Genomic DNA, 26,379 nt, shown 5'->3' on the forward strand with positions numbered 1-26,379 from the left:
TCTGGAAAAGGGGACCGAGTGTAGTGTATCCAAGTTTGCTGATGATAAAATTGAGTGGAAAATCAAATTGTGTAGAAGATACGGAGAGTCTGCAGAGAGATATAGATAGGTTTAGTGAGTGTACAAGGGTCGGGCAGATGGAGTACAATGTTGGTAAGTGTGAGGTCATCCACTTTGGAAGGAAAAATTAAAGAGCAGAATAGTAACCTTTCTTATTTCTCAGTTCCAATATCATAATTCCAGGTGTTGATCCATGCCCTGAGTTCATCTGCCTTTCCTATGATACTTTTTGCCTCTCCTGGGATTTTCACGCACAACAGTTTCTAGTGTGAAAAACAAAGTACTTCCGGTGAGCGTAAGAACATAAGAAGTAGGAGCAGGAGTAGGCCATCTGGCTCATCGAGTCTGCCCCACCATTCAATAAGATCATGGCTGATCTGTCCATAAACTCAGCTCCATCTACCTGCCTTTTCCCCATAACCCTTAATTCCCCTACTATGTAAAAATCTATCTAACTTGGGACACAGCATGGATTCGGAAAGGGCAGGTCCTGTTTGGCAAACTTATTGGAGTTCTTTGAGGACAGAAAGAGTGCAGTTGATATAGGGGAATAGGTGGATGTCATATACTTGGATTCCCAGAAGGCGTTCGATAAGGTGCCACACAAGAGACTTACAGTATAAATAAGATACAGATGCATGGAGTCAGAGTAAGTGTATTGGCATAGATAGTGACAGTGATTTTATCGAGGTCCTCACCTCCCATTTCATCCATGACATCATTCTTTGGCATATTAGATGTGTCCTCCACCATCAAAATAGTCGTTCAATGCCTCAGCCATTTCCTTATCACCCAATATCAATTTTCCCCTTCTTGTCTTCCAAGGGACCTACGTTGACTTTAGCCACCCTCTTCCGCTTTATATATATATAAAAACAGTCGCTGTCTGTTTTTATATTTTGTGCTAAGTTACTTTCACACTCTATCTTCCCTTTCCTTATTTCTTGTTTAGTTGTTCTTTGTTGCTTTTTAAAGTTTTCCCAATCCTCCAATCTCCCACTACTCTTTGTGACCTTGTACACGAGTTTTTAATTTGATACTATCTTTCATTTCCTTAGTCATCCAAGGCTGGCTCTCCCCACACTTCCTGTCCTTACTTTTGACTGGAATATACTTCTGTTGAGCACTGTGAAATATCTGTTTGAAAGTATTCCACTGTTCCTCAACTGTCCTACCAAGTAGCCTGTGCTCCCAATCCACATTAGCCAACTCCTCCCTCATCCTGTTGTAGCCTCCCTTGTTCAAGCATAATACACTAGTTTTAGATCTAACTATTTCATCCTCCATCTGTATGTGAAATTCAGTCATACTATGATCACTCTTTCCAAGAGGATCCCTGACTACAAGCTCATATGGAGCCAGTGATCATTAATGGAGAATGTGTGGAGCAGGTTAAGACCTACAAGTATCTGGGAGTACAGTTAGACGAGAAGCTAGACTGGACTGCCAACATAGATGCCTTGTGCAGGAAGGCACAGAGTCGACTGTACTTCCTTAAAAGGTTGGCGTCATTCAATGTCTGTAGTGAGATGCTGAAGATGTTCTATAGGTCAGTTGTGGAGAGCGCCCTCTTCTTTGTGGTGGCGTGTTGGGGAGGAAGCATTAAGAAGAGGGACACCTCACGTCTTAATAAGCTGGTAAGGAAGGTGGGCTCTGTCGTGGGCAAAGTACTGGAGAGTTTAACATCGGTAGCTGAGCGAAGGGCGCTGAGTAGGCTACGGTCAATTATGGAAAACTCTGAACATCCTCTACATAGCACCATCCAGAGACAGAGAAGCAGTTTCAGCGACAGGTTACTATCGATGCAATGCTCCTCAGTCAGGATGAAGAGGTCAATACTCCCCAATGCCATTAGGCTTTACAATTCTACCGCCAGGACTTAAGAACTTTTTAAAAGCTATTATTAATGCTTTTTGAGATAGTGATTTAGATGCATATCATATTTTTTACTGAGTTAAGTATGTATTTATTTTTTGTATGTATTGTATGTAATTAGTTTTGCTACAACAAGTGTATGGGACATTGGAAAAAAAAGTTGAATTTCCCCATGGGGATGAATAAAGTATCTATCTATCTATCTATTAATCTTACCTGCCTCATTGCACAGGACTAGATCTAAGATAGCATTTTCCCTTGTGGAAAGCCATCACGAACGCATTCTATGAAGTCCTCCTCAAGATTTCCTTGACCAACCTGATTCACCCAATCTATGTGGAAGTTAAAATTCGCCATGACAACTGCCGTTCCATTCTTACAAGCCTCAGTTATTTCCTGGTTAATCGCCTCTGCCACTGCAATATTTTTATTTGGTGGCCTATAGACAACTCCCACCAGTGATTTTTTCCCTTTACTATTCTTAATCTCTACCCAGATGGACTCAACATTCTGCTCCGTAGATTTTATATTGTCTCTCACAATTGCCCTGATCTCATCCTTAATTAAGAACGCCACCCCACCTCTTTTACCTTCCTGCCCATCTTTCCGTACTACGTGATACCCCCTGATATTTAATTCTCAGTCATCTTCACCTTGCAGCTAGGTGTCTGTAATGCTCACTAAATCATATGCCAGCCCGGGATGAGCAAGACTTGGCCTTGAACTAAGTTTTGCTGGTGTTGCCTTTTCCTTGTCCAGACATTTCCACTGTCTTGGCAACTGAGAATGTGAAATTCCTTCTGTACTGGCCCTTATTGTACCTTCTGGGGGAATGTAGTGGGGTGCTTATGATTGGTGCAACAAGGCTTAATCTCATTGGTAGGAATAATCCAATCAGAGAGTTCTCTTGCTCACTAATCAACAGACTGCAACTTTTTTAATATATATAATATTTCAGTAATATAGAGTAATATTATAAATATATTGTTTGATTAAGCACTCTTTGTTTAAATAATACATTATGGGTTAAATGTAAAATTACATACAGTGCATATAACTTACGCACATCCTCCCGTATACTTTAAATCATCTCTAGATTACTTATAATACTTAATACAATGTAAATGCTATGTAAATAGTTGTTATACCGTACAAACAAGCTGGATGAACTCAGCAGGTTAGGCAGCATCCATTGAAAGGAGCAGTCAACGTCTTGGGCCGAGACCCTTCATCAGGACTGAAGAAGGAGGGGGCAAGGACCCTAAAAAGTAGGTGGGGGAAGGAGAAGGTGCAGGTGAAAAACCAATCAGAGGAAAGATCAAGGGGAGGGGGAGGGGAAGCAGGGAGGGGATAGGTCGGAGAGGTGAAGAAGGAATGTAAGGGGAAAGCACTATGGGTAGTAGAAGAAGGCAGAATGATGAGAGAGGTGATAGGCAGCTAGAAGAGGAGGCAGAGTGAAAGTGTGATAGGGGAAGGGAGAGGGAGGGTATTACCGGAAGTTGGAGAATTCGATGTTCATACCAAGGGGCTGGAGACTACCCAGACGGTATATGAGGTGTTGCTCCTCCAACCTGAGTTTGGCCTCATCATGGCAGTAGAGGAGGCCATGTATGGACATAAATGGCTTAAAGTAAAAGCAAAGTTATACAGTATTGTTTAGGGAATAATGACAAGAAAAAAAAGTCTGTACATGTTCAGTACAGACGCAATCATCGTAGCTCTTCTGGGAATGCTGATGCTACATCGGCCAATGCCGATTCTCCCATGATCTTGAGGCTGTAGCACTTTACCTAGCTAGCCAGCCATCCCTTACTGGCCTTAAACTCCTTCCTCTCACTCACAACACAAGTAGCGAATGAACAAGACGCGAGGTGAACAATGCTCAAACAACGAGTGCTGGAGAGAGACTGAGGATCTCTGAAATGGCAGGAGGCTACAGCAGGATATGCCCAGACATCACTTCATTCGCATGGATTCAGCATAGTGCTCGGCGCGCAGCAAATTCAAGTTTTGCTTTTTGGAACTTCCTGGAATTTTTTTACCGAATATTTTTGATCCAAGGTTGGTTGAATCCGTGGATGTGGATACAGCGGGTTGACTGCACTTGGCTTACATCATCATGCCACTATATCATGCATGTGCACCTCGCTTAAAGTAAAAGCAAAGTTAGACTCGCGTTACTGGCTCCCTTCTTTTCCTCTAAATTAATTAAATGTTTTGGAGTTACAAAACGTAACAGTGGTGACAAGGAAGTTTAAAGAAAACTTGAGACGGCCACCTACTTGTTGAAATGCAATGAGATGTTCAAGTTTTTAAAAAAAGTGCAGCAAGAAATGGTCAAGTGAGAAAACCAGTGCAGCATGTGCTTTAGGAAAACAAGAAGACATTAAAGTTTAAAAAAGGCAGGAAATGGACAAATTCATGGGTTCATAAAAAGTGAGTACCAAGTGATAATAATCACAAATTTAAATAATAGCGGAAATGGCTGGCTACATTGGAACGGTAAACTTATTCAATTGCTCAATTGTATACTGAGCTTATTGAGTAGTATTTTGAAGAAAATGAAATTCCCAGTGAGAAGTGAATGATGGTTTTGCTGATTGTATTAAGTGGGAAAGCATACAGTTTGCTTAGAAATGTAGCTGCTCCAATCAAACCAGCTGAAATGAGCATTGCTGATATCGTGAAAGTAATGCAGGTGTGTTTACAACCGAAACCATTGTTGACTGCAGAACGCTTTAGGTTTCATAAGTTGAATCAAAGGGAAGGGGAGTCCATTTTGGTATACTTGGCTAAATTGAAGAGATTGTCTGAGCTTAATGGTGCACTGAGAGATCGTTCAGTTTGTTGAATTTTACAAAAAAAAATTATTCAAGACTGCGCCTAACTGAAGCAGAACTTAAATTTTAAAAATCAGTTGAAATTGTTGTATCAATGAAGACAGCAGAGAAAGACACAACTGAGCTGTAGTCGGGAGTGAAAGTGAAGGGCCCTTCCTCTGCACCACTTAGTACCATACCTAACCTAAGTCTTTATTTCACACTCTACCACTGTAGGTATGTCAGTGCTGTCGGATGTGTACCCAGCCCGAATTCTGCCACGGTTACTCAGAGAATATCAAACATCATCGGACGAAAGTGAGAAACTGCGCTCTGTGGAGACGCGGATGAAGATCGGAGAGGTGCTGATGCGCTGTACAAGAGCACTAGGTGAGTCACTCAGGACAGGTACCGTCCTTTGGTTGGAATCCATACTTCAGAGCTTCTCTGGAAGTGTCTGAAAGTCTGAGCTTCTGAAATGTGACTACTGGTTGGCTGACATTGGGGAACTGAATCTGTCCAGATGAGGGGTCTCAACCCTATGCAACAATTAAGTCCATTTACCTCCATAGATGCTGCCTGGCCTGCTGAGTCCCTCCTGCATTTTGTGAATTGTACCTTGTTCCAGCAGTTGCACTTCCTAAGGATTGTTAAATGTTTGTCTGCTATCAGACTTGAGTTTATTATCAAGTGCACAGAAACAATGAACACAGCACTTACAAGAAAAAAATATGTACTATGTTTACCACAAAAAAAACACAATTTGAACAAAAAGAAACAAAGTCCATTCTAGTCATTATCAGTATTAAATAACAAAGAACTTAAAACTGAAGCAATTTGAGGGTCCATATGTATAGTTGATTAATATAAAAAGACAAACTCAAAAAAAATTAAGTCAAAGACTATTATCATTGTATATGAACAGATAGAGCATGAGGAGGATGTGATTTTGCTGCAGATATAAGAGATGGCTATTAGAACCTGAAATGTAAAAAAAATTCAGGAAGAACACAGTGGATCAGGCTGCATCTGTGGAAGCAAAAAGTATATTTCAGATTGAAACCCTGCATCCATCTTCCTCTTCAGCACACCCTTCCTCAGTCCCTCCTCCCTTGGCCCCCCAATCCCTTCTCCCTCAAACCTCTGCTTAATCCCCTTTCTCAATCCTGTTTCTCTCTATGCATGGTCCTTGTGCCATGACGATAAGACATAGGAACATAATTAGGTCATTCAGCCCATCGGGCCTGCTCTGCCATTCCATCATTATCCCCACCTCAACCCTATTCTCCTGCCCTCTCCATGTAACCTCTGACACCCTAACTAATCAAGAACCTACCAATCTCTTTAAATATACTCAATGACTTGCCTACACAGCCACCTGTGGCAGTGAATTCCACAGATTCACTGGAAACAACCTACAACACAATCAATGCCTCTCATCATCTTATACACCTCTATCAGGTCACCTCTCATCCTCCGTCACTCCAAGGAGAAAAGGCCAGGTTCACTCAACCTGTTTTCATAAGACATGCTCTCCTGTCCAGGCAACCTCCTTGTAAATCTCCTCTGCACCCTTAGTATGGTTTCCACATCCTTCCTGTAGTGAGGCAACCAAACCTGAGCACAGTACTCCAAGTGGGGTCTGACCAGGCTCCTATATAGCTGTAACGTTACCTCTCGGCTCCTAAATTCAATTCCACAATTGATCACCATATGCCTTCTTAACCACAGAGTCAACCTTGCGTAGCTGCTTTGAGTGTCCTGTGGACTCGGACCCCAAGATCCCTCTGATCCTCCACACTGCCAAGAGTTTTATCATTAATACTATATTTTGCCATTATAGTTGACCTACCAAAATAAACCACTTCACACTTATTTGGGTTGAACTCCATCTGCTACTTCTCAGCCCAGTTTTGCATCCTATCAATGTCCTGTTTAACTTCTGACAGCCCTTCACACTATCCACAACTTACTAGCAAACTTACTAACTCATCCCTCCACTTCCTCACCCAGGTCATTTATAAAAATCACGGAGTAAGGGTCCCAGAACAGATCCCTGAGTCACCGCTGGTCACTGACCTCCATGCAGAATATGACCCGTCTACAACCACTCTGCCTTCTGTGGGCAAACCAGTACTGGATCCACAAAGCAATATCCCTTGGATCTCATGCCTCCTTACTTTCTCAATAAGCCTTGCATAGGGTACCTTATCAAGTGCCTTGCTGAAATCCATATACACTACATCTACTGTTCTTCCTTCATAAATGTGTTTAGTCACATCTTCAAAAAACTTCAATCAGGCTCGTAAGGCACGACCTGCCTTTGACAAAGCCATGCTGACTATTCCTAATCATATTATACCTCTCCAAATGTTCATAAATCCTGCCTCTCAGGATCTTTTCCATCAACTTACCAACCACTGAAGTAAGACTCACTGATCTATAATTTCCTGGGCTAACTCTACTCCCTTTCTTGTATCAGGGAACAACATCCGTAACCCTCCAATCCTCCAGAACCTCTCCCGTCCCCATTGATGATGCAAAGATCATTGCCGGAGGCTCAGCAAACTTCTCCCACACTTTCCACAGTAGCCTGGGGTACATCCCGTCCAGTCCTGGTGACTTATCCAACTTGATGCTTTCCAAAAGCTCCAATACATCCTCTTTGTTAATATCTACATGCTCAAGCTTTTCAGTCCACTGCAAGTCATCCCTACAATCAACAAGATCCTTTTCCATAGTGAATACTGAAGCAAAGTATTCATTACGTACCTCTGTTATTTCCTCCGGTTCCATACACACTTTCCCACTGTCACACTTGATAGGTCCTATTCTTTCACATCTTAACCTCTTGCTCTTCACATACTTGTAGAATGCCTTGGGGTTTTCTTAATCCTGCCAGCGAAGGCCTTCTCATGGCCCCTTCTGGCTCTCCTAATTTCCTTCTTAAGCTCCTTCCTGTTAGCCTTATAATCTTCTAGATTTCTAACATTACCTAGCTCTCTGAACCTTTTGTAAGCTTTTCTTTTCTTCTTGACTAGATTTACTACAGCCTCTGTACACCAGGGTCCCTGTACCCTACCATAACTTCCCTGTCTCATTGGAACGTACCTATGCAGAACTCCACACAAATATCCCCTGAACATTTGACACATTTCTTCTGTACTTTTTCCTGAGAACATCTGTTCCCAATTTAAGCTTCCAAGTTCCTGCCTGATAGCCTCATATTTCCTCTTACTCCAATTAAACGTTTCCCTAACTTGTCTGTTCCTATCTCTCTCCAATGCTATTGGTAAAGGAGATAGAATTGTGATCACTATCTCCAAAATGCTCTCCCACTGAGAGACGTGACACCTGACCAGGTTCATTTCCCAATACAAGATCAAGTACAGCCTCTCCACTTGTAGGCTTATCTTCATATTGTGTCAAGAAATCTTCCTGAACACACCTAACAAACTCCACCCTATCTAAACCCCTTGCTCTAGGGAGGTGCCAATCGATATTTGGGAAATTAAAATCTCCCACCACAACAACTCAGTTATTATTACACCTTTCCAGGATCTGTTTCCATATCTGCTCCTTGATATCCCTGTTACTACTGGGCAGCCTATAAAAAAGACCCAGTAGAGTTATTGACCCCTTCCTCTTCCTAACCTCCACCCACAGAGACTCCATAGACAATCCCTCCATGACGTCCACCTTTTCTGCAGCTGTGACACTATCTCTGATCAACAATGCCATGCCCCCACTTCCTTTGCCTCCCTCCCTGTCCTTTCTGAAACATCTAAAACCCGGCACTTGAAGTAACCATTCCTACCTCTGAGCCATTCAGGTCTCTGTAATGGCCACCACATCATAGCTCCAAGTACTGATCCATGCTCTAAGCTCATCTGCTTTGTTCACAACTCTCCTTGTGTTAAAATAGACACATCTCAAACCGTCCATTTGAGTGCATCCCTTCTCCATCACCTGCCTATCCTCCCTCTCGCACTGTCTCCAAGCTTTCTCTATTTGTGAGCTAACTACCTCTTACCCAGTCTCTTCAGTTTGGTTCCCACCCCCCCCCCCCGCCAACAATTCTAGTTTAAACTCTCCCCAGTAGCCTTAGCAAACCTCCCCGCTGGGATATTGGTCCCCCTGGGATTCAAGTGCAATCCGTCCTTTTTGTACAGGTCACACCTGCCCCAAAAGAGGTCCCAATGATCCAGAAATCTGAATCCCTGCCCCTTGTTCCAATCCCTCAGCCACACATTTATCCTACACCTCTTTCTATTCCTATACTCACTGTCACATGGCACAGGTAGTTATCTCAAGATTACTACCTTTGCAGTCCTCCTTCTCAACTTCCTTCCTAACTCCCTGTAGTCTGTTTTCAGGACCTCTTCCAGTTCATTTCCTACCTATGTCACTACCCTGTGGCTAAAGAAATTCTTCTTCATCTCTGTTCTAAAGGGACGTCCTTTTATTCTGAGGCTGTGCCCTCCGGTCCTAGACTCCTCCACTATTGGAAACATGCTCTCCACTTCAACTAATGTAACGTTGTGGCTTTATAAGGCACTGATGAAGCCTAACTTTGAGTATTGTGAACAGTCTTGTGCCCCATATATAAGAACAGATGTGCTGAGATTGGAGAGGGTTCAAAGGATATTCACAAAATTGAATCCGACTTGAAAGTCTTACCATATCAGGAGCATTTGATTGCTCTGGGCCTGTTCTCACTGGAATTTAGAAGAATGAGGGTGGATCTCATCAAAACCTATTGAAAGTTGAAAGGCCTCAATAATGTGGATGTGGAGAGGATGTGTCCTATGGTGGGGGTGCTTAAGACCAGAGGACACAACCTCAGAATAGAGGGGCTTCCATTTAGAATAGAGATGAGGAGGAATTTCTTTAGCCAGGGGGTGGTAAATCTGTGGAATTTATTGCCACATGTGGCTGTGGAGGCCAAGTCATTGGGTATATTTAAGGCAGAGGTTGATAGATTCTTGATTAGTCAGGACATGAAGGGATACAGGGTTAAGGCAGTAAACTGGGGTTGAGAGGGAAATGGATCAGCCCTGATGAAATGGCGGAGCAGATTAATTCTGCTCCACTATCTTATGGACTCTATCTAGGCCTTTCAATATTTGATTGGTTTCAATACAATTCCCCCCTCACTCTTCTTAACTCTAGCAAGGACAGGCCCAGAGCTATCAAATTTTAACCCTCATATGTTAATCCTTTTGTTTCTGGGATCATTTTCGTGAACCTCCTCTGAACCCTCTCCAATGTCAGCACATCCTTTCTTAGATAAAAATCCCAAAATTGCTCACCAACCTCCAAGTACAGTCTAACGTTTGCCTTATAAAGCCTCAGCATTACATCCTTGCTCTTGTATTCTAGTCCTCTCAAAATGAATGCTATATTGCATATGCCTTCTTTACCACTGACTCAACCTACAGGTTAACCTTTAGGGAATCCGGCATGAGGACTCTCAAGTCCCTTTGCACCTCAGATTTTTAATTTTCTCCCCATTTATAAAATAGTTTATGCCTGTCCCCTCTCCCTCCCACCTCAAAAATGCATGAAAAGAAGTGTGGAATTTGGAAGCCAACAAATGCAATTAATCATATAAGAAAGGGAGAATGCATTTTGAAATAGGTTTGGACAGAACTAATGTGAAAGGAAATTGAACCTTTAGAAATGCTGTACCTTGCAGAAAAACTAATGTACCAATTCACATGGTGTGTCTGGACAGTGATAAGCCCTTCGATAAGGTGCTGCACTAAAGAAAATTTAATAGAATTAGAACCAATTCATTTATTTATCACAGATACATCAAACATACCACCAAATGCATGAATGAATGCAAAGAATTTATTGGTGAAATCCAAAAAAACTGCGGACACTGGAAATCTGGAAGTAATTCCAAAATCACTTAGCAGGTCAGACTGCGCCCATGGGGAGTGAAACGGGGTCAATATTTCACGTCAGAGATTTAATCAGAACTGAAATGAAGACAGTTTAACCCCAATTCACCCTGGTTTTACCCCATGAGAGATATTCCCCTCCCTGCATATTCACAAGCTTCCTTTGTCTCTCCTCATTTCTTACTCCCTGTTATCTCCCTCCCCACCTTGTTTCTCCCTTCTGGCATATCCTCTGCCCCACACTCCCTTGTCCCATTTCACCATGCCTTTTGCCTTTCTCTCGATAGGTGAAATGGCTTCACACTACCGTGACCAGCTGATCCATGTGTTTTTGATGGGATCACGTGATCCAGATAAATCATTACGAGCCAGTAGCCTATCAAACCTGGGAGAGCTCTGTGCCTGCCTGGACTTTGCTTTAGGATCAGTGATTCATGAGGTAAGCCCAGAAACATCAGGATCTGTGAGGAGGTTAATTCCTTTTACACATCCCACATACACACTGGGTAATACTTCAGAACACGATAACACCAGCCACCGTCTGTCACACGATCGGGGGTGGAGGATGATTTATGAACATTTGGAGAGGCATAATACGATTAGGAATAGACAGCATGGCTTTGTCAAAGGCAGGTCGTGCCTTACGAGCCTTATTGAATTTTTTGAGAATGTGACTGAACACATTGATGAAGGTAGAGCAGTAAATTTAGTGTATATGGATTTTAGCAAGGCATATGATAAGGTACCCCATGCAAGGCTTATTGTGAAAGTAAGGAGGTATGGGATCCAAGGGGACCTTGCTTTGTGGATCCAGAATTGGCTTGCCCACAGAAGGCAAAGAGTAGTTGTAGATAGGTCATATTCTGCATGGAGGTTGGTGATTTATGACACTTGCCATTCACCAGGATCAGTGGTGTACCTCAGGGATCTGTTCTGGGACCCCTTCACTGTCCAGGACCTGCCTTACTCTCATTACTACCATTGGAGAGAAAGTACAAGAACCTGAATCTTCTTGACAAAGAAAGGCTTGGGATCTTATTGAAACCTTTCAAATATTGAAAGGTGTAGATAGAGTGGATGTGGAAAGGATATTTCTTATGGTGCGAGAATCTAGGACCAGAGGGCACAGCCTCAGAATAGAGGGGTATCCATTTAGAACAGAGGTGAGGAGGAATTCCTTTTGCCACAGGGTGGTGAGTCTGTGGAATTCATTGCCATGAATGGCTGCGGAGGCCAATTCATTGGATATATTTAAAACTGAGGTTGACTGGTTCTTGATTAGTCAGGGCATCAAAGGTTACAGGGAGAAGGCAGGAGAATGGGGTTGAGAGGGATAATAAATCAGCCATGATGGAATGGAGGAGCAGACTTGATGGGCCAAATGGCCTAATTCTACTCCTTTGTCTTAAGATCTTATAAAGACATATACTTGATGATTTAGGAACCAGAAGACACATTTTTAAGGTTGCTGGGATTGGGAGAGTTTAAAGGTGACCTGAAAGTAAGTACTTCAATGTTCAAGCAGCACACACAAAATGCTGGTGGAACACAGCAGGCCAGATAGCATCTATAGGGAGAAGCGCTGTCGACGTTTCGGGCCGAGACCCTTCGTCAGGACTAACTGAAAGGAAAGATAGTAAGAGATTTGAAAGTAGGAGGGGGAGGGGAAAATGCGAAATGATAGGAGAAGACTGGAGGGGGTGGGGTGAAGCTGAGAGCCAGAAAGGTGATTGGCAAAAGGGATACAGAGCTGGAGAAGGGAAAGGATCATGGGACAGGAGGCCTAGGGAGAAAGAAAGGGGGAGGGGAGCACCAGAGGGAGATGGAGAACAGGCAGAGTGATGGGCAGAGAGAGAAAGAAAAAAAGAGGGGAAAAAAAACTAAATATATCAGGGATGGGGTAAGAAGGGGAGGAGGGGCATTAACGGAAGTTAGAGAAGTCAATGTTCATGCCATCAGGTTGGAGGCTACCCAGACGGAATATAAGGTGTTGTTCCTCCAACCTGAGTGTGGCTTCATCTTGACAGTAGAGGAGGTCATGGGTAGACATATCAGAATGGGAATGGGACGTGGAACTAAAATGTGTGGCCACTGGGAGATCCTGCTTTCTCTGGCGGACAGAGCATAGGTGTTCAGCGAAACGGTCTCCCAGTCTGCGTCGGCTCTCACCAATATATAAAAGGCCACACCAGGACGCAGTATACCACACCAGCCGACTCATAGGTGAAGAGTCGCCTCACCTAGAAGGACTGTCCGGGGCCCTGAATGGTGGTGAGGGAGGAAGTGTAAGGGCAGGTGTAGCATTTGTTCCGCTTGCAGGGATAAATTCCAGGAGGGAGATCGGTGGGAAGGGATGGGGGGGGAATGAATGGACAAGGGAGTCGCGTAGGGAACGATCCCTGCAGAAAGCAGAAGGGGGGGAGGGAAAGATGTGCTTGGTAGTGGGATCCCATTGGAGGTGGCAGAAGTTACGAAGAATTATACGTTGGATCCGGAGGCTGGTGGGGTGGTAGGTGAGGACAAGGGGAACCCTATCCTGAGTGGTGTGGTGGGCGGATGGGGTAAGGGCAGATGTGCAGGAAATGGGAGAGATGCTTTTGAGAGAAGAGTTGATGGTGGAAGAAGGGAAGCCCCTTTGTTTAAAAAAAGGAAGACATCTCCCTTGTCCTGGAATGAAAAGCCTCATCCTGAGAGCAGATGCGGCAGAGACGGAGGAATTGTGAGAAGGGGATAGCATTTTTGCAAGAGACAGGGTGGGAAGAGGAATAGTCCAGGTAGCTGTGAGAGTCTGTAGGCTTATAGTAGATATCAGTAGATAGGCTGTCTCCAGAGATGGAGACAGAAAGATCAAGGAAGGGGGGTGGGGGGGGGGAGGTGTCAGAAATAGACCAGGTAAATTTGAGGGCAGGGTGAAAGTTGGAGGCAAAGTTAATGAAGTCAACGAGCTCAGCATGTGTGCAGGAGGCAGCGCCAATGCAGTCGTTGATGTAGCGAAGGAAAAGAGGGGGACAGATACCCGTATAGGCTTGGAACATGGACTGTTCCACAAAGCCAACAAAGGTGGGAAGGGATTGAACAAGGGGGGATAAAACAGTGTCAAGGTATGCAGAAATGAGTTTGGTGGGGCAGGATCAAGCTGAGACAATGAGTCTACCTGGACAGGCAGGTTTGTGGATCTTGGGTAGGAGTTAGAAACGGGAAGTGCGAGGTGTGGGAACTATGAGGTTGGTGGCAGTGGATGGGAGATCCCCAGAGCTGATAAGGTTGGTGATGGTAGAGGAGACAGTGGCCTGGTGCTCCTTAGTGGGGTCATGATCAAGGGGTAAATAAGAGGAAGTATCAGAGAGTTGTCGCTGTGCCTCAGCCAGGTAGAGGTCAGTCCGCCAGACTACAACAGCTCCCACCTTATCAGCGGGTTTTATAGTAAGGTTGGGATTGGAACATGGTGTTGTGAAGTCGAGACGGTTGATGTCCCGTCAGCAATTAGCAATAAAGAGATACAGAGCTGGCAGAAGACCAGAGCAGGGTGTCCATGAAGAGGAGGAGGGTTGAAGACGGGAGAAGGGAGACGGGAGCGCTCTGTCCTCAGTAAGGGCCTCACCTTTGTCCCCCTCTCCCACACCTCAGCGAGTTCCACGTACGCCATGATGCAGAACTCTTCTTCCGCCAGCTCCATCTCCAAGCTTACTTCTTTAAGGGTAGGTGAAGCACTTGTTCTGCTTACAAGGATAAGTGCTGAGACAGAGATCGGTGGGAAGGGATGGGGGGAACCAATGGACAACAGAGTCGCGTAGGGAGCGATCCCTGGAGAAAGCAGAAAGAGGGGGGAGGGAAAGATGTGCTTGGTGGTGGGATCCCGTTGGAGGTGGTAGAAGTTACTGAAGAGAAAGATGTGCTTGGTGGTGGGATCCCGTAGGGATCCCTTTTTTTTAACTCCATGAAGTTGTTCAAAATGTCTTTTGAATACTTAATTGTACTTGTCTCTATAGTTTCCTCATTCCATGCTCACCACCTTCTGAGTGGAAAAGCTTGACCCTCAGGTCCTGTTTAAATAGCTCTTTCACCTTAAATCTATGCCCTCTACATTTAGGTTCAGATTGGTTTATTGTATTTTGTAATAAATTAATGCCAGTCCATGCAGATGACATCCACTACCCCACCCTGGTCCATCCTCATTGTCACATTCAAACAGCTCAGTTACTGTATCTTAGTGAGACGTGAGATGGATTGGTTAGCAAGTCAAGTCAAGTCAACTTTTATTGTCATTTCGACCATAACTGCTGGTACAGTGCATAGTAAAAATGAGGCAACGTTTTTCAGGACCATGGTGTTACATGACACAGTACAAAAAACTAGACTGAACTACATAATAAAAAAAAACACAGAGAAAGCTACACTAGATTACAGACCTACACTGGACTGCATAAAGTGCACAAAAACAGTGCAGGCATTACAATAAATAATAAACAGGACAGTAGGGCAAGGTGTCAGTCCAGGCTTCGGGTATTGAGGAGTCTGATAGCTTGGGGGAAGAAACTGTTACATAGTCTGGTCATGAGAGCCTGAATGCTTTGGAGCCTTTTCCCAGAAGGCAGGAGGGAGAAGAGATTGTATGAGGGGTGCATGGGATCCTTCATAATGCTGTTTCCTCTGCAGATGCAGCGTGTAGTGTAAATGTCCGTGATGGCAGGGAGAGAGACCCCGATGATCTTCTCAGCTGACCTCACTATCCGCTGCAGGGTCTTGCGATCCGAGATGGTGCAATTTCCGAACCAGGCAGTGATGCAGCTGCTCAGGATGCTCTCAATACAACCCCTGTAGAATGTGATGAGGATGGGGGGGGGTGGGAAATGGACTTTGCTCAGCCTTCGCAAAAAGTACAGACACTGCTGGGCTTTCTTTGCTATGGAGCTGGTGTTGAGGGACCAGGTGAGATTCTCCGTCAGGTGAACACCAAGAAATTTGGTGCTGTTTACGATCTCTACCGAGGAGCCGTCAATGTTCAGCGGGGAGTGGTCGCTCCGTGCCCTCCTGAAGTCAACAACCATCTCTTTTGTTTTGTTCACATTAAGAGACAGGTTGTTGGCTCTGCACCAGTCCGTTAGCCGCTGCACCTCCTCTCTGTAAGCTGACTCATCGTTCTTGCTGATGAGACCACACATTGGTGGATCTATGGATGGTGCAGAAGGTCAAGAAAGGCCATAATAGGACAATTGATGTTGGAGTCAATTGTTAAGGATGAGGTGATGGAGTACTTGATGACACAGGACAAAATCAGCATGGTTCCTTGAAACAATTTTGCCTGACATAGAAACATAGAAAATAGGTGCAGGAGTAGGCCATTCGGCCCTTCAAGCCTGCACCACCATTCAGTATGATCATGGCTGATCATCCAACTCAGAACCCTGTACCTGCCTTCTCTCCATACCCCTTGATCCCTTTAGCCACAGGGGCCATATCTATCTCCCTCTTAAATATAGCCAATGACCTGGTCTCAACTGTTTCCTGTGGCAGAGAATTCCACAGATTCACCACTCTCTGTGTGAAGAAGTTTCTCCTCATCTCGGTCCTAAAAGGTTTCCCCTTTATCCTTAAACTGTGACCCCTCGTTTTGGACTTCCCCAACATCGGGAACAATCTTCCCACATCTAGCCTGTCCAATCCCTTTAGAATTCTATATGTTTCAATAAGATCCCCCCTCAATCTTCTAAATTCCAGCGAGTATAAGCCCAGTTGATCCAGTCTTTCTTCATATGAAAGTCCTGCCATCCCAGGAATCAATCTGGTGAACCTTCTTTGTACTCCCTCTATGGCAAGAATGTCTTTCCTCAGATTAGGGGACCAAAACTGCACACAATACTCCAGGTGTGGTCTCACCAAGGCCTTGTACAACTGCAGTAGAACCTCCCTGCTCCTGTACTCAAATCCTTTTGCTATGAATGCCAACATACCATTCACCTTTTTCACCACCTGCTGTACCTGCATGCCCACTTTCAATGACTGGTGTACAATGACACCCAGGTCTTGTTGCGCCTCCCCTTTTCCTAATCGGCCACCATTCAGATAATATTTTTCCTGTTCTTGCCACCAAAGTGGATAACCTCACATTTATCCACATTAAATTGCATCTGCCATGAATTGCCCACTCACCTAACCTATCCAAGTCACCCTGATCCTCCTCACAGCTAACACTGCCGCCCAGCTTCATGCCGTCTGCAAACTTGGAGATGCTGCCTTTAATTCCCTCGTCTAAATCATTAATATATATTGTAAACAACTGGGATCCCAGCACTGAGCCTTGGGGTACCCCACTAGTCACTGCCTGCCATTCTGAAAAGGTCCTGTTTATTCCCGCTCTTTGCTTCCTGTCTGCCAACCAATTCTCTATCCACATCAATACTTCACCCCCAATACAGTGTGCTTTAAGTTTGCACACTAATCTCCTGTGTGGGACCTTGTCAAAAGCCCTTTGAAAATCCAAATATACCATATCCACTGGTTCTCCCCTATCCACTCTACTAGTTACATCCTCAAAAAATTCTATAAGATTCGTCAGACATGATTTTCCTTTCACAAATCCATGCTGACTTTGTCCGATGACTTCACCGCTTTCCAAATGTGCTGTTATCACATCTTTGATAACTGACTCTAGCATTTTCCCCACCACCGATGTCAGGCTATAATTCCCCGTTTTTCTCTCCCTCCTTTTTTAAAAAGTGGGGTTACATTAGCCACCCTCCAATCCTCAGGAACTAATCCAGAATCTAAGGAGTTTAAAAAAATTATCACTAATGCATTCACTATTTCTTGGGCTACTTACTTAAGCACTCTGGGATGCAGACCATCTGGCCCTGGGGATTTATCTGCCTTTAATCCCTTCAATTTACCTAACACCACTTCCCTACTAACATGTATTTCCCTCAGTTCCTCCATCTCACTAGACCCTCAGTTCCCTACTATTTCCGGAAGATTATTTTTGTCCTCCTTAATGAAGACAGAACCAAAGTAGTTATTCAATTGGTCTGCCATGTCCTTGTTCCCCATGATCAATTCACCTGTTTCTGACTGTAAGGGACCTACATTTGTCTTAACCAATCTTTTTCTTTTCACATATTTATAAAAGCTTTTACAGTCAGTTTTTATGTTCCCTGCCAGCTTTCTCTCATAATCTTTTTTCCATTTCCTAATTAAGCCCTTTGTCCTCCTCTGCTGGACTCTGAATTTCTCCCAGTCCTCAGGTGTGCTGCTTTTTCTGGCTAATTTGTATGTTTCTTCTTTGGACTTGATACTATCCCTAATTTCCCTTGTCAGCCACGGGTGCACTACCTTCCCTGGTTTATTCTTTTGCCAAACTGGGATGAACAATTGTTGTAGTTCATCCATGCGATCTTTAAATGCTTGCCATTGCATATCCACTGTCAACCCTTTAAGTATCATTTGCCAGTCTATCTTAGCTAATTCACGTCTCATACCTTCAAAGTTACCCTTCTTCAAGTTCAGAACCTTTGTTTCTGAATTAACTATATCACTCTCCATCTTAATGAAGAATTCCACCATATTATGGTCACTCTTACCCAAGGGGCCTTGCACAACAAGATTGCTAACTAACCCTTCCTCATTGCTCAATACCCAGCTGAGAATGGCCTGCTCTCTAGTTGGTTCCTCAACATGTTGGTTCAGAAAACCATCCCGCATACATTCCAAGAAATCCTCTTCCTCAGCACCCTTACCAATTTGGTTCACCCAATCTATATGTAGATTGAAGTCACCCATTATAACTGCTGTTCCTTTATTGCACGCATTTCTAATTTCCTGTTTAATGCCATCCCCAACCTCACTACTACTGTTAGGTGGCCTGTACACAACTCCCACCAGCGTTTTCTGCCCCTTAGTGTTATGCAGCTCTACCCATATCGATTCCACATCCTCCAGGCTAATGTCCTTCCTTTCTATTGCGTTAATCTCCTCTCTAACCAGCAATGCTACCCCACCTCCTTTTCTTTCCTGTCTATCCCTCCTGAATATTGAATATCCCTGGATGTTGAGCTCCCATCCTTGGTCACCCTGGAGCCATGTCTCTGTGATAAACCTGTTGGAATTCTTTGAGGAGATTACAAGTAGAATAGGTAAAGGGGATGTATTGGATATTGTATATTTGGATATTCTGAAGGCTTTTGACAAGGTGCCACACATGAGGCTGCTTACCAAGTTAAGACCCTATGGTATTACAGGAAAGTTACTAACATGGTTAAAGCATTGGCTGATCGGTAAGAGGCAGCAAGTGGGAATATAAAGATCCTTTACTGGTTGGCTGCTAGTGAAGACTTGTGTTTCACAGAAGTCAGTGTTCCACACAGACTGCTTTTTATGCAATTTATCAATGATTTAGATGATGGGATAGATGGCTTTGTTGCCAGATTTGCAGATGATACAAAGATTGGTGGAGGGGCAGGTGGTGTTGAGAAAATAGGAAGGCTGCAGAAGGACTTAGATAGATTAGGAGAATGGGCAAGAAAGTGGCAAATGAAGTACAATGTTGGAAAATGTATGGTCAAGCACTTTGGTAGTAGAAATAAATGTGCAGACTATTTTCTAAATGAGGAGAAAATCCAAAAATCTGAGATGCAAATAGACTCAGGTGTCCTTGTGCAGAACACCCTTAAAGTTAACTTGCAGGTCGAGTCGGTAGTGAGGAACGCAAATGCAGTGTGAGCATTCATTACAAGAGGTCTGGAATAAAAGAGCAGGAATGTGATGCTGAGGCTTTTAGAAAGCACTGGTGAGGTTTCACCTTGAGTATTGTGAACATTTTTGGGCTCCTCATCAAAGCAAAGATATGCTGGCATTGGAGAGGGTTCAGAGGAGGTTCACAAGAATGATTCCAGGAATGAAAGGGTTATCAGATGAGGAACATTTGATGGCTCTGGGACTGTACTCGCTGGAATTCAGAAAGATGAGGGGGGATCTCATTGAAACCTTTTGAATGTTGACAGGCCTAGATAGAGTAGATGTGGAGAGGATATTTCCCATGGTGTGGGAGTCTAGGACAAGTGGGCACAGAGTGGGAGTAGTCTAGGATGAGTGGCCTAATTCTACTCCTGTGTCTTATGGTCTTATAGATTAGTTACAGCTATCAGCAGAGAAATGGCTGGTGGAGTTTAATCAAAGCAAGTATGAGGTGTTGCACTTTGGAAGCTCAAATGTAAGGGAATACCTAGATGTCAGGCTACTGGAAGGTGCAGAAATATTGCCACTCCTGACAAAATCAGACGATTAATTGAGAGGCCTGGGTAGGTGTTGATGAGTTCCAGGAGGTTGTCAGCTGTCCAACACCAAAGATGGCATTCACTGGTTACATCAAGGCCTGTTATTGAAACACGAATGTCCAGGAATAGAAAAGGCTACAGGAAAGTGTGAGTACAGCCCAGTCCATCACAGGCAAAGCCCTCTGCACCAGTGAGCACATCTATAAAGAGCGCTGCCACAAGAAAGCGGCGTCAATCGTCAAGGAACCCACCATCCAGGTCATGCCCTTTTCTTGCTACTATCATTGGGCAGGAGGTACAGGAGCCTAAGGTCCCACAATAGCCAGTTCAAGAACAGTTATTATCCTACAACATCGACCTCCTGAACCAGCATGGATAAGTTCACTCACCTCAAATCTGAACTGATTCTATGACCTAAAGACTCATTTTCAAGGACTCTTTACATCTCATGTTCTCAGTATTATTTTGTTTATTTGCACAGTTTATCTTTTTTGTACATTGGTTGTTTATCAGTCTTCATAATTTTTTGTGATTCTATTGTATTTTTCATGTAAGTGCCTGCAAGAGAATGAGTCTTAAGTTATAGTCGCATACATACTTTGATAATAAATTTACTTTGAACTTTGATTCACTTATTGCAACCTGTCACGATTAATCATTGCGCTGTAAACCATTGTTGGTGGTCCTGGTGTTCCAGTTTCACAAAGTCACTCTGCTCTCCACCCAGGTGTCAACATGCCTTTCTGCCGTCGTTAAGACAGAACGTGAAGCTGAGGTACGTCGGGCTGCAATTCACGTTATCACGCTCCTGCTCCGGGGACTTTGTGACAAGGCTCTTCAGGTGAGGGAGGAACTTTCTGTTTGCAGGTTTTTCAGTGAAAAAACAGCATAGAGATGGCCAGCTCCTTCAGAGATGTCCTGAGGCTCCAGACACTGAAAACACTATGAAAATCATGGCAGATACTATGCACTGTCGAAAAAATGTAGGGTTCTCCATTTTGCACAACACGTGCTTGTTTACTTTGTGGTGGAGTTCAGGGATGTGGATGTGCCTGGGCACAGGTCACTGAAGGCCAATGTGCTGACAAGGTAATAAGAGCAAGTGGTATGTAGGTCTTCACTGTACAGACTGGAGCCCAGGATTGCTCCAGTCATACAGAACCTTGGTTTTGTTCTTCACCAACATTGTACATACTTGCTGAGAAGGAATGTGAGAGATATTGGATTAGATATTGACTTTGTGGGAGAAGCCTGAGAGTGGTAGTAGATGGTTGCCTCTCTGACTGGAGGCCTGTGACTAGTGGTGTGCCACAGGGATTGGCGCTGGGTCCATTGTTTGTCATCTGTATTAATGATCTGGATGATAATGTGGTTGACACCAAGATTGAGGGTGTAGTGGACAGTGAGGAAGACAGTCATGGCTTGCAGCAGGATCTGAACCGGCTGGAAAATGGCAGATGGAATTTAAAGTAGACAAGTAAGAGGTGTTGTACTCTGGTAGGACCAACCAGGGTAGGTCTTAGACAATGAACAGTAAGGGACTGAAGATGTAGTAGAACAGAGGGATCTGGGAATACAGGTCCATAATTCAGTGAAAGTGGTGACACTGGTAGGTAGGGTCGTACAGTACATCAAAATATTAAAACATACAGTGAAATACATCATTTGTATCAATGACCAACACAGTCTGAGGATTTGCTTGCAACAGTCTGCAAGTGTTGCCATTTATCTGGGGCCAACATAGCATACCCACAAGTCACTAACTCTAACCTGAACATCTTTGGAATGTGGGAAGAAACCCATGCGGTCATCAGGGAGAACATACAAACTCCATACAGCAGCGTAAATTGAACCTAGGTTGCTGGCACTGAAAATTGTTGTGCTAACTGGCACAATACCATGCATCAGCTCAGTTTCTTTATTTTGGGTTTTCAACATTTGTGTTGTCTTTTATTTCTCAGAGCTGGCAGCTCGTCACAGCTGAAAGGTGGGGGAAGGTGAATGGGGATTCCTCATCACTTTGTTAATCCTGTGCTTACCTTTCTGCCTATGCTACAATCAATCCCAATTAAATTCCAATCCAGACCGTCTGCACACACTCCCACCCCTCTGACTCCCTGTGTATTCCCCCCCCCCCATCCTACCCTTCTCAATTGTGCTGATGTGAAACTGGTGTTGACCTGTTGTTCTCCTCGTTCCAGGTCCTGGGTGACGTCTTGCGTGACCTCTACCGCTTGCTGAAGTTTTCAGTGCAGAGGGACGTGGATGAGGTGGTACGACTGCATGCACAGTTGGCACTGGAAGAATTGGATCTTGTTGTCAGAAGGGCTCTGTTTCCAGAGGAGAAACTTGAGAAAGAAATCACCGTCCTTCCCTAACCAAGAATTCCAGAATGCTGTTGTCAGCTGACTTGCACCATTCCTAGTGCAGAGACTGACGCAACTGCTGTATTTAACCTGTTAGTCATGATTGATTCTGCCTGGCATGCATCAGGTTACCCCCTTGGTTGCAACAGATTTCACAGACCCCACACTGTCGAGACTCACTGGGTTAACCCCATCCCCTCTCTTCTGGTTCAGCAGATTCACTGCAAAGGTTCTTTGGGATGAGTGTGTGTGGGAATGTCAGTTCAGTGCTAGCAGGGCTGCAGGAACCAAGACTGGGGATGGGAAGTTGGAAACCTGTGATTGTACTGTGGGGAAGAGTGGGTGCTGCAGAATCACTGAGAGTCTGGAGTTGATCAGAGTTTACAGCTATCTGGTGATCAGCAGAGATGAGATCATGCTCTTCGTAGGCAGCCGCACACTCAGTGAAACCTTGCCGTTTGTCTGTGCAGAGAGCATGAATGGTCTTCCCTCTCCATTTACCAATCCCTGTCTGTCCCCATTACATCACTGAGGGCATTATCTTCTTGCTAACACTGAGTTTACAGGAGCTTTGCAAGATACTGACCTCTCACTGACCCCTCACTGAACCTGTGACCTTTCTAACCTGGAGTGATTGCCCATAAACACCCATGGACATGTATCATCAATCCCTTCCTCCTCACAGCAGGCTCTGGACACCATATGAAGGAAGTCTGAGGAGGAAGCATGTTCTGCTGAAGATGGAAACTCAGCTAATTACCCACAGCTGGTTTGGTTTTGTACAACTTCTGGTTACAGGGAGCAGTGTGATATGTGTTCCCCTTGGCAGCACTTTGTGGCATATAGGTGATCAACAGGCTGCTTAAAACCACAGTACAGTCCCATCCTCTCACAGCAGTCTGGTCAGTGGAGCAGGCAAACACTTCTCCAATGAGTGATAGACAATGGAATGTAGATCAGAAACAGAAGAGATTCTGCAGATGCTGGAACTCCAGAGCAACACATACAAAATGCTGGAGGAGCTCAGCAGTTCAGACAGTGTCTATGGAGAGGAACAGACAGTCGTTTTGGGCCGAGATTCTCCATCAGGACCTGAATCATTGACTGTCTATTCCTGTCTGACCTGCTGAGTTATTCCAACATTTTGTGTGTAATGTAGATCTGAACTGTGTCAGTGGATGGTGTAAGCAGAGTGGGCTTACACAATGTGTAGTGGATTAGTTTGGAGGCTGAGTCTAATGATACGGAGAGAGTATATGATCCTACGGTTGCAAATATTCTGTTGGTTAAACAAATCTAAAAGACAAATAGTAATGGAGTGGTACAACACAGAGACAGGCCCTTTTGCCCATCTGGGCCAATCCCACTCCCACTTGCCCACATTAAATCTGTGTCTATCTAGGCCCTGTTGTTTCAGTATCGAAATCTGGCCAGCAGCTGCAGATATCAACCAACATCACTGCCTTTTACAATAATGTGTTTATTGGGATCTGGGTGGGAGTGACCAGGCTAGCACTGCCACCTCATTCAGTTCCAGGGATTAGAGCCAGTGATGACAGAGGACTTAATATTTTGGATCAGACTGTATGTGATTTGGAGGGAAATATACAGGTGATGATGTGCCTCTGGATCGTAAAGACTTTTTCCTTGTGGATGAGGAAGGTTGTTGGAGGCTGCAGTCGCAGTGGTCGAGGTGCATAATGAGTTTATGTTGTAGATACTTCACTCTGCTGTCAGTCAGGGAGACAAAACCAGTAGGACTGTTGTGAGATTTCCCCTTTCTCACAGAGACTCCGCTGCAGGGAGCCACCCCACAGTGAGGGTGAAAAGGTGATCAGAACAAAAATTTCAGTCTGCCGCATCATCCAACAGCAGTTGAGGTACCAATTCCAATCCCTCCAAACAAGGGGGCTGATATCAAATCTGACTGGCCTAACTCTGCCAGGCAGGAAACAAGGAAAAGCCACTTTACCCTCACCACACAACCTGTGATATGAATGACCTGTACATTGTCCTGCTTTCAAGATTGTTTAATGTAATTTCTAGTACACAAGTGTAAAGGAGAATGAAATAATTGTTTCTCCGGATCTGAGGCAACACCAACACTAAGATAAAGAACACAACATAATATAAATACATCAGATAGCTTATACAGTATACAGAAATTGATTGTATGTCCATAAAGTGACACTAGGCACAGGAGTGTTTCTACAGAGATGACTGACAGGAAATGATAAAATAGTGGTGGTTGGGGTGGGGAGGAGTGGGTTAGTGGGTGGAGGTGTTGATCATCCTGACTGGGGAAAGTAACTGTTTTTGAGTCTGGTGGTCCACTTTTGAAACAAGGTCAGTCTCCATACTGACGTTGAGCATTATTGTGGTAGATGGACACCTGGGAGCTCAAGCATCACGGCATTATGGATCTGAGGATCCACTACATAAGGAAGGATGGGATGCTGCAGCTGTTGGATTTAAATCCAAGGCTGGTGGATTACCAAAGGCATTTAGATCTACATGTAGTTGTGCCTTTACACAAGGCATGGAGCATTGCTGTTTCTTTGTTATTTACGAGGCCGAATTGTTAGCTCAACACAGCACGGATGGGAAGTGTACAAGGGATCCAGCCGGATTTGAACCCGGGACCTCTCGCATTAGGGTTAATCCATGCACCACTGGCCGGCTTAGGTACACATGGACCTGTCAGGGTAATGTAAATATCTAATCAGGCATTAGGGTTAGCAACTCAATGCATAAAAGCATGCAGACATGCTTTTGTAGTTGCTCAGAATGTTAAGAAATGTGATCTAAGTGAGTTTGACTGTGAAATGATTGCTGGTGCCAGATGGAGTAGTTTGAATATCGCCGAAACGCTGATCTCCTGGGATTTTCACATATTAATATACAGAGAACAGAGCAAACAATCCAGTGAGTGGCACTATGTGGGAGAAAATGTCTCACTAATGAGAGGTCAGAGGGGAATGGCCGGACTAGTTCAAGCTGATAGAGTTACCACACATTACAACAGTGTACCAAAGGGAATTGTATATAGTGTACTTTGCAAATAAAATTTACTTTGAACTTTGAAATAAGGCTGTAATCAGTAAAGAACAGTGCTAACTGACAGGGTAGCAAGTACAACCAACAACCGATATAGGGCTGTGAGCATGACTGACACCCGGTGTAAGCCTGTGAATGTGACTGACAGGTGGAGTAGAGCTGTGAGTAAAATCCACAGCGAGTGTAGGCAGGATTTGATTTAAAAAGTATATGTAACTCATGAGGCCGTTCAAGAAATTAGGACGTGATTCATGTTGACCTTAAATCCTCACTATTCCAATTGAAATTACAGTATTCTCACTTATTGAAGAATTACCTGTTAGCAGTCGCTAATGTGAAATTAATTGCTCCCCTTCCAATTCTGGACTTTGATCTCTTTCCATATTTCCTTGAAATTTACAGTTGGGGTCACTTTCTCCAAAAATGTTCTTCCAGTAGTACATCAGCTACCTGCTAAGCTCCATTCACAAAGACTTGATCCAGTGCAACCTCTTCTCTTGTAGAATCTATGTATACATTGGTTCAAAAATACCTCTGGCGAATTTTAAAAGTTCCAGCCCTTCAGCCCTCAATAGGCAATAGACAGTAGGTGCAGGAGTAGGCCATTTGGCCCTTTGAGCCAGCACCATTCACTGGGATCATGACTGATTATCCACAATCAGTACCCCATTCCTGCCTTCTCCCCATATCCCTTGACTCTGCTATCTTTAAGAGCTCTACCTAACTCTTTCTTGAAAGCATCCAGAGAATTGGTCTCCACTGCCTTCTGAGGCAGAGCATTCCATAGATCCACAACTCAGGGTGAAAAAGTTTTTCCTCAACTCCATTCTAAATGGCCTATCCCTTATTCTTAAACTGTGGCGTCTGGTTTTGGACTCCCCCAACATCGGGAACATGTTTCCTGCCTCTAGCATGTCCAATCCCTTAATAATCTTAAATGTTTCAATCAGATCCCCCTCTCATCCTTCTAAATTCCAATGTATACAAACCCAGTCACTCCAATCTTTCAACATTTGACAGTCCCACC

At 44.2% G+C, this 26,379-nt stretch overlaps 2 protein-coding genes across 4 annotated transcripts in view; one reads left to right on the forward strand and one right to left on the reverse strand.

The window, feature by feature from the left end:
• tango6 (transport and golgi organization 6 homolog (Drosophila)) overlaps window positions 1-25,384 on the forward strand; it is a 180,829-nt gene extending 155,445 nt beyond the window's left edge. For 2 of the 3 annotated variants that reach the window (XM_073070541.1, XM_073070542.1), the window contains 4 exons: window positions 4,992-5,144; window positions 10,951-11,102; window positions 20,657-20,770; window positions 22,131-25,384. In XM_073070541.1, the coding sequence (XP_072926642.1) occupies window positions 4,992-5,144; window positions 10,951-11,102; window positions 20,657-20,770; window positions 22,131-22,307 (596 nt within the window). In that variant the 3' untranslated portion in view covers window positions 22,308-25,384. The remainder of the gene's footprint in view (window positions 1-4,991; window positions 5,145-10,950; window positions 11,103-20,656; window positions 20,771-22,130) is intronic. The other variant, XR_012101957.1, reaches the window with a different exon arrangement.
• chtf8 (CTF8, chromosome transmission fidelity factor 8 homolog (S. cerevisiae)) overlaps window positions 1-26,379 on the reverse strand; it is a 159,413-nt gene that overhangs the window by 35,943 nt on the left and 97,091 nt on the right. The gene's annotated exons all lie outside the window — the stretch shown is intronic.

Source organism: Hemitrygon akajei, chromosome 17 (assembly GCF_048418815.1).
Source record: "Hemitrygon akajei chromosome 17, sHemAka1.3, whole genome shotgun sequence".
Classification (NCBI taxonomy): Eukaryota; Metazoa; Chordata; class Chondrichthyes; order Myliobatiformes; family Dasyatidae; genus Hemitrygon; species Hemitrygon akajei.